Genomic DNA, 13,550 nt, shown 5'->3' with positions numbered 1-13,550 from the left:
TATTAGAAGACATTATATTTTTTTAAACCCAGTTTTCCCACCACAGTAAGCTCCACCCGCCTGCTACACTGTTTTCTCCATATGACTCTTTAGCAGGTCTGTTTAATGTTTCAGCAGCATTTTAGGTTTTATTCTGTGTTTCTGCACTGCTGGCTGACATGAAGGCACTTAACAGCTGAAGAGATCAACTGAACCTGAATATGATGATTTAGTGTCGAACACAGAGGAGTCATGAGGTTTATTACCTGCTCTTATTAAAGCTGCAAGAGGGGGGGTGGGTTTATATCATGTTCTGCCTTCATCAGTCTGTTTTACATGAACTGATCTCTGATTATATATATATAATTATCAGAGTGAGGTCAGATCACATTAGATCATCCAAGCAGCAGGTGTATCTGCAGCTGTGGAGCCCGTGGCCCCGCCCACCCACCTGTCCATCAGGTGACGCCATCAAACTAAACAAATGTTCCCCTCTTATGGTGCATTTAACCGACATCAGAAAGTCAGAAATGACCATTTTCTGCCAGAAAATCTGCATCTGAATTAATGTGAATTCAGATTTTCAAAATAAAATCAGCAGCTTTAATGAAACAGGACCTTTTCTTGATTTTTCTATTCTCTGTCTCTTTTTTTTTATTCTGGTCGTTTCATTTTGAGATAAAACTCCTCGTTCAGGTAAAAAAAGGAAATGGCACTTATCTCCCGCTGTTTTAACCTCCAGGTAGATGAACTAGAACTTCAGGTGTTGTTGTGCGTCTGTTTTTGCTTTTTGTTAGAAAAAGTCACAGCTCTTATTCTGAAGAGAAGTGAGGCCTCACAGCGACCCTGTGTTTGACGTTTGGTCACTTTGGACCGCCCAAAAAAAGCCAAGTTCAGCTACTAACAATAGAAGATACACTTACAGTATTTCAAAAATACATCAGGTACATTTGTGTTTTATATTCGATATGCAAACTCTTTATGTTTCATAGCTGCTAAACTACAGTAACTGTGTCACCACGTTAATGAGCTCCTTCGGCGCTTTAACAGAAACACGCCGTCTCGTTCTGCTCGTCTGAGCCGAGAAAATCCAGACGTGACGTTTACACGTGTAGCACGAAGGGAACATGAACACTTTCATGTTCGATCTGACATTTTGTTTTTGGCAGAAAACCTGAAACATCTAAACGTCGACCCCCCAAACCCACCGAGCTCGTCTGCGTCCTGTTTCTCCTGCTGATCAGTGTTCCTGCTCAGGTTTAGCTGGTTTGGTCCTTAAACTGATGTTGGAGCTTCTAACTTCTTCTTCTGCTGCTTTAAATGTGTCTCTAACGGGATCAAACAGGCCGCGTTTCTTCTTCTGCTGCTTTAAATGTGTGTGTCCGTGGTGTTAAAAACCCTCTGAGCGGCTGACGTCTGGCCTGGTGCCCCCCCATTAGAGAAAAATACTGATGTGCTGCTGGAATATACCACTGACAGTCTGCAGGGGGGCTTTTATTTTGAAAACTGAGTGGATTCTCTCTGCTGTTCCTGTGTCTGACTTCCTGCCGCCCCCGTCTGTCAGAAACAGACCAGGAGTGGATCTTTAGCGGAGCAGCAAGACGCTCCCGGTGGGTTTAAGCTATGAGACTTGTAGATGTAAAAAGCTCGAGTGCTACCTGAATGCATCACCACGCTGATGTTCCGGCGTTTTTGCTTTGGATTTAAAGGTTAAATGTTTAAAAGCTTCAGCCCTTCTGATATATTAATATATGTATATATATATATTAATATCATATTTAGATAAAGATTTACATTCAAAACGTGGTGTTTTCATAATAGTTCAGCCGTCAGAGCATCAAACGGGTGTTGCTGTTAAATGTTTCTGGAGCTCAGGATAACTTGGTCCTTTAGGTGCAACTCACATGCAAACAGTTAATGAAATGTAAAAGATCTCCTCCAGTTTCACTTTGGAAAAGTTCTTCTGTTCACTCGTTTCTCGATGTGATATCCTGAAAAACACAATCATCAGCGGCCGTTACGGTTGTTTCTTCGCTGCCACTTCACCAAATGAAACTAAAGGTGTTTGATTTTGGACTCACCTCCGTCTTCGCCCTCCTCCACTCGCCCAGCGGCCCCGACTTCGTCACGACTGAAAGAGACCAGAGGGTTTTTACACAGCAGTTTCTAAAATGTGTGAATGTGACGATACGATTCTGCTTATTCGGGTTTCTGTCTTCTTTATAATTCTTTGTAATCTTTACAATGACTCCAACATCCTCTCAAGTGTTTGATTTAGTCTGAATTTAGTCTCACGGAGGTGCAGAAAGTCTCCAAAACACCATCACTTCAAACTCACTTAGAAAGATCATGAAAATACAGGAACATGCTGAACAAGTGTGTCTTTCATCCGTAACATTGACCTCCACTGTTTTCTGGTGATACCTACTCATACACGCTGTGATCATCGCCAACACGGTCGACGCGACAGTCGCGCTCCACATGAGACACCTGCAGGGAGGAAGAAGAGGATTCTCTCAGAAACAAAAAGCACCTTTCACTGTTAAAGCTTAATTATCTGGAAGTGGAACTGTACTGAAGTGAACCAGTAAGCTGGTAGGACGGCTAAGAGACGGTGTATTTACTGAGTTTGTTTAATAAGAATAAATATTAACAGATTATCAGATTGGAAATAAGTAACAATAATAAGAGTTTTACCCCGAGTACAGAGCGGTGACGATGAAGACGGTGAAGATGAGGAGGAGGACGGCCTTCATCGTCAAGCCTGAGACACAAACACAAACAAAAGCAGTCAGAGAGAACGAACATATTAAGGATTAAGTGAAATATTACTTCAGCTGTGAAAAGTAAAAGCTGTGGGAGCAAAGCGAGCCGACACCTGAATCTGTCTCTAATGAGCTCATTCATTTGTTTATTTGACAGCACAAAATACAGGAGGTAAACATGCAGCAGTTAGCAGGAAGGCTGATTTACATCCACAGTCCCTCAGCAGGTAACACACACACACACAATACTGGAATATAATTGTGAGTGTATAATGAGTGAATATAATCAAGTGATTACAGTGGATTATCAGAATATATCATAAGATAATCTCAGAGCCTTTAAACAGAGAAGTAGGAAATAAGACAACATGTGAGCTTTAAGTCGATCACACGTCTGATCTGCTGATTGTTTCTGATCTTAACAGACTGACGAGTCCGACGCTCCTCATTAACCCAGAAGTGAAACTATGGGGGCCATAAAACAGACTAAACAGACCAAAGGAACTCATTTCTGAACTTCTGTCTGAGATCCTTCTGACTGTCCAACATCTGAAATGTTAAATATGTCACAGCTTTATTTTTAGAAGCTGTTTCATATCAGCTTTTCCCTAAAACCCAGTGAGGACAGGTTCATCTAGTCCAGGACAGGATCAGAGCTGCTAAACTGTCTGAAACTCACCTTTAATAACTACAACTGTTTCAGACCAGCTGGTTGTGTCTCAGGTGTTCTCAGATGGTCACTGGGTCACATGACTGCAGCAGGAAGTCACTGAGGGACTTCTGGAGTTAAACTCCAGGATATTTGGAAGATTTTTAATTCTCAAACTCAATAGATTCTATTTCCTGAGAAAGTTACAGCAGTGAGATAAAAGTGTTTTTCTTATTTTAAATCTTTCTTGAGGAGTGAGTTAATAAATCAGTGAGTATAAAAACATCCAGGCAGCTGTGACCGTCACAAACGGCCTGATTTACTGAAGAAGTTAAAAGTAAATTGAATTTTATGGTGTTTGACACGTTTTTCACCTGTTTTTGTAAAGGTTAAAGGTTAAAGGTTAAAGGTTAAAGGTGAGCCTGAGGTGCCTCAGTGTCAGTTATTCCACACTGACGTCAGAGCGCTTCAAACACAACATCTGTGATCGAAGAATGTGAAGCAGGTGCCTCAGGACGCTCTTCAAACCACAGCAAACACAGGAAGAGAGGAGGAAATGCGGCGGCTCACCTGTGCGCTCAGGTGAGGCCTGGCAGCAGCTGCTGGCGTAGAAGGGCGAGGGGGGCGGGACTTCAGAGAGGCCGCCCAGCGACTGGGTGAAGCGCTCCTTTGACTGACAGATCTCAGAACAAATCTCCTCCTGGATGAGCAGCTTCGGGGGCGGGGCCACTTTGTCCGGAGGGGGCGGGATCTCTGTGGGGTCTGACAGAGACAAACAAAGCTTCATCTGAGCACTTCCTGTAGCTCCTTCACAATAAAACACCAGCCTATTAAACCACTGGAGGGCTTTTATTGTGAAGTAGAGAAGAGGAAGACAAATATTCTATAGACAGACAGACAGACAGACAGACAGGTAGACAGACAGGTAGATAGATCTGTTACTAACCGTAAGTGAAGCTGCGGCTGTCGTCCAGCTCCGTGCTGTTGAATCCAGACCAGGACGACTCGTCCAGCGGGGCCGGGCCTTCCAAGCTGGTCCTGGCCCAGTCCCGCTCCTGGTCCTGGTCTTTCACCTGGTCCCGGTCCCGGCCGTGGTTTCGGTTCTGTCCCGTGCCGAACACGCCTCTGAAGACCTTCTCGTCCAGCCAGGACTGGCAGCTCTCCGTCACGTCGCTCAGCAGGCGGACCAGAGAGCTGCGAGGCCGCCGTCTGCGCCGGAAAACCCTGAGCGACCAGAAACAGGAGGAGAAGAAGAAAAGTGACCCGGACGCTCACATCAGTCACATGGTTCTGCTGCAACTGCCTTCAATCTTTTCTGTTCATGTTCTGCTCTGTTGTTGGAGTTTAAAGTCTTTTAAACTCATCGACACGTCCAGTAAATAAACACAAAGTGAGACCAGATCATCTTAAGGGTTTCTAAATGTTTGGTTTTATAAATAAAGATCAGAATCAGTCAGTGAGTCTGCTGAGCACTTTGTACGAAGTGTCAGTTCTAACATAGAAGCTGGAACCACTTTAGTTTCACACCTTTAAATCCACAAACACAATCTCTATCATTCGACTGATTAATTCATTGACTAATTATTCTATTGCATTATCCATCACACCATAAAATGTTGGGTCAGTGTTTCCCAAAGTCCAACATGACGTCCTCAAATGTGTTGTTTCATCCACAAGCCAAAAGATGTTCAGTTATTCAGAGAGAAACCAGGAAATATTCACATTTAAGAAGCTGGAATCAAAGAATTTGGACTTTTTTCCCCTTAAAAAATGATCTTTGATTATCAAAATGATTGCGATTCATTTCATTAATCGCTGAACGGCTGCAGCTCTGATTTAAACACTAAACCAGACGTATTTTATCTCCGCACCCTCAGACCCAGTCAGAGCCGAACAGATGTGCAGTAATCGCCAAAATAAGAGCGCAGGCCTGCAGGTAGAAGCTCTCTGAGGTTCATCAGCTATGTGAGAAACTCTTCTCTCTCGTGTTGTGGTTTCAATAACACGACGGTCTCCAAGCAACCGGGGTGGACGACATCACACCCTGGCTCCTGAACGCAGCAGACGTCAGACGAGAAGAATTTACAGCTTCAAAACCCGCTCGACATGTGCTGAGCGGCTCGCTCTGATTGGCTGCCGAGGATGACCTCATCGCTATAAAGAGAGGCGCTTGAAAAGAGGGTGTGTGTGTGTGTGTGTGTGACAGCTGTCAGTGTGTCTGTCCTGTTGGCTGACTGATACATGAAGGAGGAAATCCACCTGTTGGAACTAGTTTGTTGCACTTTTTTGTGGAAACACCAAAAATATAAACTAGATTTTTATTATCTAAAGTCTTTGATCATTAATCGCGTCAGGCTGATAAAATGGTTCTTATCTCGCACCTTGTAAACGTGAGGTCACTCTAAGTTAACAGGAGAGAACACAGACGCACCTTTAAAGGGAAACTTCGTCTTTTTCCGTCTGTGTTTTCTGTCTGTCTGCTTTGTTCTTAATAAACCAGAGTGATCAGTGACTCCGACATAAAAGGAACTCATTTCTAACGTTTTCATCAGTAAACAATCCGGCATCTTTGAGATTTGCATTGGGTCCCTCGTCCAGTGCAGCTTTCTGCACCAATGTCCCAAATATGTGCACCTCTCTCCTGCAGAGACTGTCCAGTTTTATGAGAACACTTTCCAGACGGCCTTTCCACCAATGACATACTACTTTAATGGTTAAATTCCACCAGAAGCTCTGTGCTCTCTGCTTCTCTAAAGATAAACGCCCGGTCAGATGAGCCCGGCAGGAAGTCAGACACAGAAAAAAGGCATATCCAGACAATTTTCAAAATAAAACACCGTCATGCAGACTCCTGACCATCAACCAGAACATACAAAGCCAGCGTGGAGACAATAAAAATCAGCTTTCCTGCCGATGAAAAGTTCCACCTGGACTTTACAGAACGAGGTCTGACCTCATTAAGAGGCTCGTTAGCTGGGATGTAAATGAGTTTCAGAAGCCGCTCCCACCTGACCAGGTTCTCCTTGTAGGACACGCTGGTCTTGCAGGGCGTCAGCGACACGTTGCCGTCGTCGTCCCAGGAGAAGCTGTCCTCGGTGACGCTGTAGTACCCGTTGGTGAGGAGGCGCGGCGAGCGGCGGCAGGAGCACGGGTCGCCGCCGTCCACAGACGGGTAGCAGACGTAGGAGGAGTCGGGGGAGAGGAGAGACAGGTCGAGGCTGAGGGAGGCACAGACGGGAGGTTAGAGAGTGGGGAGGGAAACCAGTATGGAACCAGTCACTGACATGGATCCACTTACCTCTGACAGGAGTGATTCCCCCGCAGCCTTCGTTTTATTGGTGAGCCTGAACAACAGATCAGAAAAGATCACTTTAGTCACACTAAGTCACACACACACACACACACACACACACACACACACACACACACACACACACACACACACACACACACACACACACACACACACACACACACAGCTATGACATGTGTGTCCTGTGAAGGGGTCTTTGTCTCTAAGTAAAGACTTTTATCAGTCAGTGAACGCCCCTCAGGTCGGCCTGGGAAACCACTTGAGTAAATCTTCAGAGAGGAAACGACGTGTCTCTGATAAATAGTGTGCAGGAATGTGACAGACAGACAGACAGACAGACAGACAGACAGACAGACCAGCCCAGGAGGAAGTATTCAGACCCTTTACTGCAGTAAAAGTACCAGTGAGTCTAACACCATGAGAGTGTAATGAGGAATGAGCACAAAGAGACTGAAAACAACCAGGAAGTGCTGCACAGCTGATTTTCTGTTCTTTGTGCTGATGCTGAGTCCAGTAAGTCCACTACAGACCAGTCGACTGGTCTCAATCTACATTTCTGTTAAATCAACAGGGAAGTTAAGAACGTCCTGATGCTGCTGCACGTGTGTGTGTGTGTGTGTGTGTGTGTGTGTGAGTGTGTGTGTGTCTGCTGATGACGACGTACTTGTAACAGCTCCAGAGAAGAACAGCGCCATGTTTGTCTGCAGCCGAACGTCTTCTGTCGATCTGTGAAAGACATCAGGAACAAGACACCAGCAGTGAGACGCTTTTCTGACAGTCCAACCAACAACTCATTTTTAGGAGCAAAGAGCGACGGAGAAACATTTCCCCAGAACCTCCATTGGTGTTTCTGCTTATTGTCCTTATGGTGGCCTCCATAGACCTCCACTACACACTGACACACTGACTAACTAGCACACACACACACTATAGACCTCCACTACACACTGACACACTGACTAACTAGCACACACACACACTATAGACCTCCACTACACACTAACACACTGACTAACTAGCACACACACACACTATAGACCTCCACTACACACTAACACACTGACTAACTAGCACACACACACTATAGACCTCCACTACACACTGACACACTGACTAACTAACACACACACACTATAGACCTCCACTACACACTAACACACTGACTAACTAGCACACACACACTATAGACCTCCACTACACACTAACACACTGACTAACTAGCACACACACACACTATAGACCTCCACTACACACTGACACACTGACTAACTAGCACACACACACTATAGACCTCCACTACACACTAACACACTGACTAACTAGCACACACACACACACTATAGACCTCCACTACACACTGACACACTGACTAACTAGCACACACACACTATAGACCTCCACTACACACTGACACACTGACTAACTAGCACACACACACTATAGACCTCCACTACACACTAACACACTGACTAACTAGCACACACACACTATAGACCTCCACTACACACTAACTAGCACACACACACACACACACTATAGACCTCCACTACACACTAACACACTGACTAACTAGCACACACACACACACACACTATAGACCTCCACTACACACTAACACACTGACTAACTAACACACACACACACACTATAGACCTCCACTACACACTGACACACTGACTAACTAACACACACACACACTATAGACCTCCACTACACACTGACTAACTAACACACACACACACACACTATAGACCTCCACTACACACTGACACACTGACTAACTAGCACACACACACTATAGACCTCCACTACACACTGACACACTGACTAACTAGCACACACACACTATAGACCTCCACTACACACTAACACACTGACTAACTAGCACACACACACTATAGACCTCCACTACACACTAACTAGCACACACACACACACACACACTATAGACCTCCACTACACACTAACACACTGACTAACTAGCACACACACACACACACACTATAGACCTCCACTACACACTAACACACTGACTAACTAGCACACACACACACACACACTATAGACCTCCACTACACACTAACACACTGACTAACTAACACACACACACACACTATAGACCTCCACTACACACTGACACACTGACTAACTAACACACACACACACACTATAGACCTCCACTACACACTGACACACTGACTAACTAACACACACACACACTATAGACCTCCACTACACACTGACTAACTAACACACACACACACACCATAGACCTCCACTACACACTGACACACTGACTAACTAACACACACACACACACCATAGACCTCCACTACACACTGACACACTGACTAACTAACACACACACACACTATAGACCTTCATCAATCAGCTCACTGGAGTTATATAGAAATAGTGCACTTGTCGGGGACTATTTTCAGCGGCGGATTAATCCACATTGGGAGCTCCAGGAGTGTTTTGGTGCAGCAGTGTGTGTGTGGGACAGTCAGAATAAACTGCTCTGTATTATTCTAACTTTGGGTTGTTCCTGTATTTAAACACTATCAGCCTGTTATCACTAAACTAAACAGACTCAAACGATACTTGTTGGTTTGGAATAAAACTAAATCCACCAGGCAGGAGACAGAGAGGACGGCAGTAAAAGACGACCATGAACAAACTGTTCCTGACCCACTGCTGGACAGACAGCAGCCATAACCCTGTTTAATAACTCACTTTAATAACTCTGGCTCCCAGAGGCTCCCAGAAGCTCCCAGCACCCATGAACACGTCACTACTGGACTTTAAACTTTAAACTTGCACTACAGTCTTTCTTTCACTTTGGTTTTACTCTGCATCATCGTATATTACACTGTATTTGTTTTTGTACATTTTTATTTTGCTTATTTATTGTTTGTATTCATGGTGCTCACTTTTACTTCTTTACTATTGTAACACCAGAATTCCCCCCCCGGGGATCAATAAAGTCTTTCTATCTATCTTGTTCCAGCTCCGTCGGTTCAGTTGATCCCCGCAGAGTTCTCCTCTCCAGTCTGAGCGCTGCAGGGATTAACCGGATTAAGACCCTCCGAGCTAATATAAATCTGATCCAAACAGCAAAAGAGGTGCAGGATGTTGGTAAAGACGCTCTGAGAAGTGTTTCACCTGAGAACGTGTTGCTGCTCGGTCTCACTGTGGCCTTCGGTTTTCCAGCTGAGCGTCCAGTCTGTTGTGGCTCTGTCACATCCTGCAGCGGCGGCGGCCTGAGAAAAAATGCAGAAGAAAAGAAAACAGAGTGAAACAGACGGGCCGTGACTCTGAGCTCATGTTTCCTGTTAACTCTTCCTCTGCTGGGAGGAACTTGAGCTCTGATTGTCACAGCGAGGCGCCCGGAGTCATGTGACACATATCACAGATGACTGTGAGACATCAGGGGGCCTCCAGGAGGACGGATATCTCTGAGCTTAACTCAGGGTTTACGTCTGCATTAAAGAAGTGGCTGCAGCCTTAAAGTCTGATTGGATGGAAGTCGATGAGGAAATAAGGCGACTTCTCTCCTGATTTATCAGCTCAGTGAACAGTTTCTGCTCTCAGTCTCTAGTTTACAGTCTTCTTCAGCACAGCAGGACGTTCATGTAGTCAGTGATGGTCCATTTAGAGGAAGGGGGGGGGGGCTACCTGCTCACTGACCAATCAGAGGAGCGTCATGCCTCGACCTAAAAAAACTCATGCGTCATATCTGGCTCCAAAATCAAGATGGCGCCAGCCGTTAAATCAAGATAACAGTTTTAAAAATGTCAAACTCCAGGATGAAAACAGCAGCCTGTGACGTCACAGCAACGTCTTACCTACAGTTTATTCCAGCAAATACTGCAACCTGTGAAAATTAGTGATTTTGTCAATGGAGTCTGGTGAGAGAGCGAAGCAACGGCTGTTTGTGATTAAACAAACAGGATCTTACATCTCAGTCGTTAGTTTACAGCAGGATGTTCATTTAGTAGATTATGGTCCATTTAGAGGAAGACAGACGTCATGGTCGGGTCGTGGTTAGCCTAGCTTAGCATAAAGCCTGGAGGCAACATGCTAACTCCGTCGTGGACAAGGGAGTCCTTCCTCAGTATCTTCTCCTCTAACACGGGTTAAGTGGATTTTGTTCCAGTTCAAAGGCTCAAAATCTGTCAGCTAAACACTCAGAATGAAGATCTGCTCTGTTTCTGTCTGCTGGCGAACAAAAGAGAAACGGACGGACGAACTGGGTCAGCGACTGTTGGTGGGCAGCAAACAGAGACTCTCTGTGCTGCAGTGAATGGCTGTGTGTGTGTGTGTGTGTGTGTGTGTGTGTGTGTGTGTGTGTGTGTGTGTGTGTGTGTGTGTGTGTGTGTGTGTGTGTGGAGGGGGTTTCCTTCTCATCTTCCTCTGTTTCAACTGAAAAATGCTCCTCATCATTTAGGTCAACACTAACGGCCCGAAGCCCTGCTGGAGCCTACGGAAACACAGAAGGGCCACAATTCTTCCCAGTTTCCAGCAGCTTGAGCTTTCTAGGTTTCTAGGTCTTAAAGTGTCTTCTGAGTGTTTTCTACAGTGACTTAACATCAGAGATCAGGAGGGCTGCTTTCAGGACCACTGCAGTACATAGAATGGGACATTTAAGCAGCAAAACTCTGAACTGTAGTTATAAACTGTTAGAAATGTTTCAGATGGGTGGTGGATGTACTCCAAATAATCTCACAGTTTGAACCTGGGCTGTGTGTGTGTGTGTGTGTGTGTGTGTTATCATAATGGCCCGACCCACCCGTCTACCCATCTACTTTAGAGTGACCAGTCAGCTGGAACTGGTTAACTCAGTGGCTCAGAGCCTTTTTAATTCTGTAGCTGAAGACCGTGTGAAGGAGATGGAGACAGACCAGGTGTAGCTGCAAACCACCGGCTCTTTACGGCGACCAAACTACAAACTACATCACTGAAGCTACATGATCCTTGTGTTTTGTTTAGTTTATGAAGGCGAGTGATGCGTTTTTCTTATTTTAAGAGGATAAGAAAGTCAGTAATAATAGGTGTGCGAGTGTGTGTAAGAGATGAACATGTTACAGAATCATTAAAAAACAAAAACAAAAGCATTAAATATGTAATATTAATATTATTCTATATCATAGTTCATGTTAAAGGGACACTAACATGCACAAGTGTGTGTGTTTTTTAACGGGGGTTATTATTTGTGACCAAGGAAAGTGTGAATTTTGACTTCATAAACATCTTTAATCTCCATTTGGAAAATACCCGAATGTCGGCTGTTATCTTTCAAAAACAAGGTGTCATGACAGTCGACATTTGGACGAAGGAATCTGTCAGAATATTTCCTTTCCTCTAAATGTGTTTCTGAGTCAAAGTGACTGAAAACGACGCAGCAGGTCTATTATTAAAGTGAGGAAGCCTTTCTGTCTACAGGATTACAGTTATTAGATTATTCTTCACTCCCCCCTCCTCGTGTGTGGCTTTGGTCCCTTCCCACCACTGTGTTTCCCAGCATGCCTTGCAGCAGCCTGTCTCCTTGGAGCTGCTGATGTTGGAGGAAAATGCGTAGCAGGAAACAGGCGGATGGACGGAACCATTTCACAGCCTTTCTCCTCCTGTCAGGCTGTTTTCACTCTTTATTCTGCTCCAGAATAAAGAAATAAACTTACTGTATGTGTGAGGCTCTATTTTGAGTTTAGTGTCATCTTTATTCTAATAACATCCCATTATTATTATAGTAGTCTAATAATTATCATCTTTAGTGTTTAAGCTGCCCAGAAGTCAGTTTATACACTTTTATTTTTTACTTATTAGTTCAGTTCAGTTATTTTATTTAGTTATTTCATGTCAGTTTTTGTTTTTAATTATTATATAATATTATATATACTATATCTCTCTAAAGCTTCACTACTCAACCCTTTTTTCTACATTTTTTCCATATTTCTCTGATATATTAGTAGCTGCTTTCACCCAGAATCAATTATTGTCAGAAATAATAATTATCATGTGCATCTAATGAAATTAATAAAAAATATTTCGTCATAAAGCAGAAAAAAGGAAGTAATTTAGCAATTTATTAATTAATAAACCTTAAAAATGTCTCTTTGCATGAAACCAAGTTGATTTTAAAATGACTTCAGTCGCTTTAAAACTGAATCGCAGTTTTCTAAAACTTGTTTTCATGTTTTAAAGCTGATTTCTGTTGAAATGCAGACAAAGAAATAAGAGCAGCGGAGTGAACTCACCGGTTTGTTTCCGTCCGGCGGACAAAAAGCCTCTTTTTCTCTTATTCTGACGGGTCAAACTCTTCCTCCTCCTCCTCCTCTTCCTCCTCCTCTTCTTCTTTTTCCTGGTTTAAAACGTGGAATTTGTCTCCAAAAGAATAAAAACAGAAGATCTGCAGCTCGGAGCTCCGCAGCTGTCACTGAACCTCGCCCACAACAGGAAACCAGCTGTCAAAGTAAAAGACTGAGCAAGACAGGTTCCGGTCACGGCTGTCAAAATAAAAGCACATTTGCTTATTTATCTATCAATCTATCTGACTGCATAACACACACACACACACACACACACACACAACCTATAAAGATAAAAAGGTTAGGTAAACAAAATAACCAGAATAAATAAATGATAAATTAAAGCCTTGACAAAGAAACTATATTCTGACTCCATTTAGACTTGAGATGACACCAAATTAAGAACTCGGGTCCTGGTTATAAGATAAAAGAGAAAAAATAAACTATGAACAAGAGCTTTAGAAAATAAACAAGAGCACTGTATATAAAAAAGGTGTTGACCTGCTGTGATGTTTGCAGCAGGAAGACGTAGAAAA

The 13,550-nt window shown here is 43.8% G+C and overlaps 1 protein-coding gene across 1 annotated transcript; it reads right to left on the bottom strand.

Moving 5' to 3' along the window:
- Positions 1-1,916: 1,916 nt before the first annotated feature.
- On the bottom strand, positions 1,917-13,017 carry tmem71 (transmembrane protein 71). Its single transcript, XM_070845633.1, has 11 exons — positions 12,964-13,017; positions 9,872-9,969; positions 7,371-7,432; positions 6,692-6,737; positions 6,402-6,611; positions 4,340-4,617; positions 3,964-4,155; positions 2,677-2,743; positions 2,408-2,469; positions 2,061-2,110; positions 1,917-1,970 (listed from the first exon to the last, which is right to left on the bottom strand). The coding sequence occupies exons 3-11, from the start codon at positions 7,399-7,401 to the stop codon at positions 1,947-1,949; spliced, it is 960 nt and encodes a 319-aa protein (XP_070701734.1). The 5' UTR covers positions 7,402-7,432; positions 9,872-9,969; positions 12,964-13,017; the 3' UTR covers positions 1,917-1,946.
- Between the last annotated feature and the right edge of the window lie 533 nt (positions 13,018-13,550).

Source organism: Pempheris klunzingeri, chromosome 15 (assembly GCF_042242105.1).
Source record: "Pempheris klunzingeri isolate RE-2024b chromosome 15, fPemKlu1.hap1, whole genome shotgun sequence".
NCBI lineage: Eukaryota > Metazoa > Chordata > Actinopteri > Acropomatiformes > Pempheridae > Pempheris > Pempheris klunzingeri.
The sequence above is the reverse complement of the archived record's forward strand: the minus strand, read 5'-3'. Positions and strand labels throughout refer to the sequence as shown.